The sequence below is a fragment of the Neltuma alba genome, unplaced genomic scaffold (assembly GCF_004799145.2).
Source record: "Neltuma alba isolate B1F8T4 unplaced genomic scaffold, ASM479914v2 tig00012630_pilon, whole genome shotgun sequence".
Lineage (NCBI taxonomy): Eukaryota > Viridiplantae > Streptophyta > Magnoliopsida > Fabales > Fabaceae > Neltuma > Neltuma alba.
In genome coordinates this window covers 25110-32573 of record NW_021637070.1, presented here as the reverse complement: position 1 = coordinate 32573, position 7464 = coordinate 25110, and the positions used below count along the sequence as shown (strand labels likewise).

At 29.2% G+C, this 7464-nt stretch overlaps 1 protein-coding gene across 1 annotated transcript; it reads right to left on the bottom strand.

Moving 5' to 3' along the window:
- LOC114729389 (uncharacterized) lies at window positions 1–1560 on the bottom strand. The gene is made up of 3 exons (XM_028916386.1): window positions 1420–1560; window positions 905–993; window positions 1–333 (listed from the first exon to the last, which is right to left on the bottom strand). Exons 1-3 carry the CDS (start codon window positions 1447–1449, stop codon window positions 186–188), a joined length of 267 nt encoding a protein of 88 aa, XP_028772219.1. The 5' UTR covers window positions 1450–1560; the 3' UTR covers window positions 1–185.
- Window positions 1561–7464: the final 5904 nt, after the last annotated feature.

Below are 7464 nucleotides of genomic sequence, written 5' to 3'. Positions count from 1 at the left end.
TAAGAAACTTTATTATTTATTGAACGACATGGACAAGCCTCATCCATCAACAAATTACAACTAGTGATATGAAAAATGAGATTGAAGCGTACCTAAACCTCTCTCAACACAAAACCCAAAACGTAAAACCAATTCCCGGGAATCAATTCAAGCCAATGAATATGAAAATAATTGGACAGTGTGAGTTAGTTGGGTTTAGAGAAGAAATCGTTGACAGATGGCATAATCTCAGGGCGCTTGTTGCGCAGAAACCTCCTCAGTCCATGTTCCTTATACTTCTCACCCTCTGCGAAGTTCTCAAGCACTCCTGCTGCTCTATTCTCTTTTAGTACCCTGCCATTAACATTACCAATTCATCCTTCAGTTCACAACAACTTCAAACGAAGGAAGAAACATAAAAAATTGATGAAAGAATTGCTGTAAAGTCATCTAAAAAGTTTCAATAATAATAAAACGACAAGTTTCAGTACAAAAAATAACAACTTCTGATTTGTTATTAAAACTTTTTGTATTTATTTTTTTTTACGAGATCTCGTTGTAATTCTCTCATTATTTTGTAGTTATCTATACTTTTTTTTAATTTTTAATTTGATATCCATGTATGTTTTGATTAAATTATTTAATTTTGCTCTTTTAGTGTTATTAGTCTCTTTACACTATTAGTATTATGAGCCTATGTAACTGTGCTAACAAAGCAAAGTTAAAGATTTAATAAAGAAAAATGCATTGACGCTAACTTAAAAATCAGGAGAAAATATAAGTTGTTCGGAAATAATTTTTCCTTGGTTTTTCAAAGATAGAGCTTCCCGATTCATTATTACATGTTTTTCTCAAATCAATGTGGTCATTTCTTTAAGTGAAAATGGAAACTCACGCGTCTGTTAATTAACATGATATAATGTACCTGACTTCAGGATTGGTAGTGATGTTCCTAACGAGTTGCATACCGCAGATCCCAACAGCCACACTGACTGAAGCAAAGAGAGGGTAAACCTATTCGCAGGACAATAAACAGAACGCATTCAGGAAAAAAAAAAAAAATCAGAACGAAGATTGATAATCTGAATGTGATTTTCTTTTCAATTCTCCCTGACATTGGTTTCTTAAGAACACGAAACACAAAATCGAACCAAGAATCTCCTCGGAGATTTACAGGCTTATAGAGAGAAAAAACGGATCACCATTTCTCCTAATCAATTAACCGACGACGTTTACGATGAAAAAAGAATCTCCGGCTATATTTAACCCGAAACTACAACCCAGGTCAGGCGTTAGAACAACTATTACTAATAGATCGATCGCAAAAAGTAACGAGCTGAAATGGCGTTCGCATTGGAATTGTTTTCTCGGGAATCAAACAATATGAACATCATTGATGAAAACGAATTAGGAAAAAAGGGAAAAGATAAAACGAAGTACCTCGGGCTTCAACCATCTGGAGGCTGCCATTTCTAGTTACAAGAGAATGAAAATTGCAGGAGATGCGAGAAAAGAGAAAAACGCAGAAAGTTTAACAACTTGCCTCCTCCAAGAAACTTGAAAGGAAGCAAGAAGGAGAAGAATAAGCTACGATATGAAAATGATGGCCAGCGGGGGGTTTATATGCGTGAATGGGACGCGAATATGACGGAGTTTCATGCAATTCCCGTGAAAATAGAAAACCATCTCTTCTAAAATGGCTTGTTCTTCTTTTTTTCCCCCTTTTCCATCAATACTACCTTCACCTTTGTTTTGGTTTGACAAGTGTTATCATTATTTTCTGAATTCTTTTTTGGCTTTGTGAGATATAAATACTCCTCCAGTCCTTAATATATGACTCAATTCTTGAGTTGATTTTGATCATAAATATAAGACTCATTTCTCATATTTATCACTTTTCTCTAAATTACCCCTATAGATACTCCCTCAACTATAATTAAGTAGAAGAGGGAGATGGGGTATTAAAAAAGATGATTATGGTATTTTAGAAAAAATGTGGCACTTTTCTTATAACTAACTAACTTATCTAACTTCTTTAATCTAATCAAATTAGTTAAATGAGTCTTATATTAAAGATCGGAAGAGTAACTTATATTCTAAAAAGTTAATATAATTTTTACTTCCTCAAGTTTGCTCTCATTTTAATTTTAGTCCCTTAAATTTTAAATTATAGGTTTTGATCTCTTAAAAATCTTTTTAAATATTGGTCATTATAATCCAATACAAACTGAAATCATTTTACCCCTTGAGAAACCAAAACTTAAATTGCTTTAACTTTTTATTGGATTATAGGGACTAATGTTTTAAAAAAAACTTAAAAAGATCAAAACCTATAGTTTTAAAATTAGTGCGTCATGACTAGTGGGTAGGATAAAGAATATTTTTTTTTAATATTTTTAATACTCCTCCGGTCTTTAATATAGGACCCAATTGTTGAGTTGATTTTGGTCCTCAATATAAGAACCATTTCTCATATTTATCAATTTTCTCTAAATTACCCCTATAGATACTCTCTCAACCATAGTCAAGTAGAAGAGGGAGAGAAGGTATTAAGAAAGATGATTATGGTATTTTAGGAAAAATATGTCATATTTCTTATAATTAACTAACTTACCTAACTTTCTTAATCTAATCAAATTAGTTAAATGGGTCTTATATTAAGGATCGGAGGAGTAGTTTATACAGATTTTAAGTATTTGGCAACCATTTCATTAGTTTGAGGCTTTATTCACGGGGTATGAACGGTTTCAAACATGTTTCCAAACGAGGGAGAAGCAATTAACTAGAACACGAATTGTTTTTGCATATGCTTGGCTGTCGGTTATGGTTCTGCTCTGGGATCTCCGTCATGTCACTTTATAAATAAAATATTTAATATGAGTAAATTAGTTGGTATCGTTAAAATTAACTGGGCTTAACAAAATAAATCGCAGGGCTCAGAAAATTGGTTTTAGCCTGGCCCAATACATATTTCAGGCCTAACACCCACATACAATTTCTACAAAGTATCGCAAATGAAAACTGAGTCTAATAGAAGAAACTAACCTTTTATGACACGGTGAGCTAAAGTTTGAATTCCCATTATAAAAGGTGTTCATATTTAATATCTAATAATAACTCAAATAAGATTGGTTTAATAGGTTTTGACAATACTGGATTTGTAAACAATAACATATTTATGTACAAATTTCTTATTTAGGGTTTAGTAATTTCAAAAAAAATTTGTGAGATTTTTTGTTTTTTTCGTTTAAATGTTATCTTAGCCCACTCAAGAGCTCATGTTCAAGTGGTTAAAAGGCCCTTTCTGCTACAACTAATGCCTGTTATTTTGTCCAACCCAGTTATCAAAGCAGGGCTTAACATGGTTGCCATCATCATAATCCAATATGACAACAATAGAGTCGGGAAAACGGGCCGAGCCCATCGGGCTGGCTCGTTTAAGCCCTGAAATTATGAGGGCCGGGTTTGATATTTTTCCTTTCAAATGGAAAGTAAGCCCTGGAAGGCCGAGGGTTTAAAAGGACCAGCCCTAGAGGGTTGCGGGCCAGCCCGTTTAAGCCCTTTTATAATTTTTTTTGTTTTGTAAATTTTTTATATAATTCTAATGTTATTAATTTTTTACATTGTTAATAATATTTCAAATATTTAGTTATTATTATCTTTTTAAAATTAAATTTATTTTTAGATAATAATTTATCCAATTAAATTTTTAAAAAAATGGGTTAATTTGGACTTTAATAATGATTTGATTTATATTATATGCGTTGATATGTTTAAACTATGTATATTTGATAATAGAGTAGTTTTATACTTATATAACATGTGATTCTATAATTTGAATTAGAAATTCATGAGTTTCAACAACAATATTTCTCATATTAAAGAAAATAATATCTAGATTGAAAAATTTAAAAGTAAAATTCCTATAAAGAAGAAAAACTTGATATTTTTGTTACGAAATAAAAGCATACTTATGAAGAAGAATAATTAATTATAGTGATGATGAAGTTTCAAGAGATTAATAATAGTGTTTATTTATTATACAATTGTACTATAAATAAAACTTTTGAATGTTGTTATCTTGTTAATAAATGCTTTAGATGTTCTTGGATGTTGATAGATATTTATATACGAGGATATTTTATATTTGTGACTTAATTTTATTCATATTTATGTCTTTTATTAATAATTTCATTGATTTATTTTTATTTTTTTAATAAAAAGATGATAAATATAAAAAATAACATTTTTTTCTTAAACGGGCTAAAAGCCCGCGGGCCAACCTTGAGCCTTGTAACTTAAGGGCTGGACCTAGCAAATCAGAATATTTTTGAAATTTCAGCCCTGCAGGGCCGGCACTTTTAAGCCCGCTAGCCCTGAAGGGCCGGCCCTGATTCCCAGCTCTGGATAACCATCTTAGTTTCCAGCCAGACATCAGCAATACTTTTCCAAGCATGTGAGCTTCATTTTGAAGGCATAATAATTGGTCCATTTGGACCAGTCTCAAATAAGATATGGGTGAGCCATGAACATCAAATCAAGTTTGGCAAGTAGCATCCTAATATCAAAGCGAATAAAACTTTTATGGCAGCGACTTATAGGCCATAGGATTCATCCCAAGAGGATTATACCATCAAGTTTGCCAAACTTACAGTGAATAAATTCAAATACGGAAGATGCATTAGTTAATGCATTGTCCATTAATTTCCAATTCTACTCATGATATATTTAATTAGTCCTCCATAATTAATGACCCTATGCAAAAGCAATTTCTGCTTCAATGAAAAAAAAAAACACTTATTAATAAAGCTAAACAAAGCACATGCATCAATACCCTGTCAGTTTCCATATTTACCTGTAAAAATACCATTTGAAATTATTTAGTGTCACAAATTAAACTTCATTTACGTATTTTATCCAATTAGAAAAATTATAAATCAGCACCTTGTGGCTCATATATATGGATTTTCATTCCCTCAATAAAGGGTTATTAAATATTAAATCTTATATAAAATAGTGCTGAGAAAGAGTTAGAGACTATGTTTTATATATACTCATCGTTCAGAGAAAAGATAAGATAACAAAATGGGAGTAAGATAACAAAAGCTTTATATTTCACAAAAACTGCACATTTAAACTTTAAATTTAGTCTTTTAATCCTAAAATTATTTACAAAAAATAATGATATTGAGATCTTAAATGTTGATAAGACATTTTTAAATGTTAAACATATCGAGTTTAATTTTCAAAACAATTATAATTATTACAAAAAAATAATCATTTTATACTAATAATTTTTGGATTAAAAAACTATAAATATATTTTTTAAAGTTAATAAATATAAAGTTAAACGATTGAAAGTATAATTTAGTTTTTTAAAATGAGAAATTTGTTATTTTAAAATGTGAAATATTTTATCTTAAACTGAATTTGTTAAAAATGCGGCATCAATTAAAGAGACAACATGGTTCAACTAGCACGTGGTTCAAGGGAAGGCTGCCCCATGACCCAAGTTGATTTGCTTGCGACTTTAGACATAGGGACCAAGATGAAAAAACTATAACGAATTAAATAATAGGTTACATTTTTTTTACCCTTAAAAAATAAGTGATTATTTGCATATTGTTTTGAGATTTTTTGAAGAGTCAATTATTTTGCACGTGATTATTATAATAAAAAATAATTTACTTTCTAATGATTTTCGTATGTTATTCAAAGCATCCTTGGAAAGCAATAAAAAAATATGACTTTTTAGTCTCTGATTATTTTTAAAAACTAAAATAATTTTTTTAATGATTTTCAGTTGTATCTTTTTAAAACGGTAAACAAACTGAAACAATGGCCCTCGCTTCAAATTAAGTTTAAAAATATATTGTTGAGATAGAATACAAGATTAATAGCATTTTTAGTCCTGAAATATGACATTATTTTGATTTTGTTCTTTAAAATTCTAAACTAATGATTTTGTTTCCTAAAATTTAACTTTATTTTGGTCCAATTTAAATTTTTTGGTCATTGAAATAAGGATGACAACCAAAGTAAGATTAAATATCAAAGACCAAAATCACTTGTTTCAAATTTTAGAAATCAAAATTAGAACGAAACCACATTTCAAGAACTAAAATTATTGGTTCCAAATTTTAGAGACAAAAAGTAAAATGTGATTGATTAAATTTTAAGAACTAAAGATAATATTACCATGTTGATTTGTTATTTACAATGATTACTAAGATTTGTTGGGGAAAATAGCTATAGAAATTCATATTTTTAATATAACAATATTGTAATATCAATTAAAACGATGAGATGAGTTGTAATCTTCTAGAATTTAAGATGATTAAATAGGGTAACTTGTTATGTAAATTGTAATACACACACAAACATAATTGAATTATCCTCTTTTTTTTTTTTTATAGAGACAAGTTAGTTAAATATAGGTGAGAAACTTTGGCCAGTATTTAGTGAAATTGGGTTGCCTCTCATTACAATATTGCTCTCCATTTTATATCTAATGAAATTTAAAAAAACATAATTTTACAATAAAACATATTTAGAGTTGTTAATTGGTGGATAAGTTGTAAATTCACTGGCTTAATTACAATACAAGCATTTTTCAGCATAATGATTGAATCGCAGTTAATATTATTCGGAGAATACTTAGGACAAGTTTTTAATATTTATTATGTCAAGTTTTCTGATTACACATAATTATGTATTTATTTTAAGCTATTATCATCACATTATAAACTCAAAAAAATAGGATGTATGATTGGAGAATGTTACATAAACTTGATGCAAGCATTTTCAATATCATTTTTAATTGAACATTTATTTAAGTTTTGAATCTAAAGTTGGGTAAGCATTAGCAAGAGTTAATCAAAACCCATGGGCAACTGTTAAAAAAGAAAGAAAGCTGATGTTAGCATAATACGGGCGGTTCGTTTAACATTAAAAAATAAATTATTATTACTAGATTTTTCAGAGATTTAAAAAGTAAATATTATTTTGTATTTAATTATAATCATATTGTTTCATATTGTTTCATAATTTTCAAAATTTATTCTATTTTCGTATTTTCCTCAATATTCTCTCTCATGCATGATATCCTAACATTTAAAAGTCTCTTCAAAATAATTAAAAATATGATTTTTTATATTCTAATTATTTTTAAAACCTCAAACAATTATTAAAAGATATTATTAACCTGCTATTTCCAGAAATTGACGACGACAACAACAACAATACAATATTAATATTACATCCGAAGAATTTGTTAGTTAAATACATGGAAAGTGTATTCTATATTTAGCGGAATCAGGATTCTTTGAGATAACTAACTCTAAACAGACTCAACAGCATTACAAGATAAGCTCAAGCTAAAAGTATTAATCTCCAATGGTCTGTTAGTTTCAGAGATCTGTCTTCAGCGACCGGCCGGCCACACACAAACTCATAACGTTTGGCTCTGCCCACCGATATATCCAC

What these genes read in the sequence shown, in the direction of transcription:
- LOC114729389 (XM_028916386.1), bottom strand. Translation starts at nt 1,449, where the DNA reads ATGGCAGCCTCCAGATGGTTGAAGCCCGAG. An exon ending in CCAGATGGTTGAAGCCCGAG is followed by an intron (nt 994 to 1,419) that starts GTACTTCGTTTT and finishes TCCTGCGAATAG; the next exon opens with GTTTACCCTCTCTTTGCTTC. An exon ending in ACTACCAATCCTGAAGTCAG is followed by an intron (nt 334 to 904) that starts GTACATTATATC and finishes TGTTAATGGCAG; the next exon opens with GGTACTAAAAGAGAATAGAG.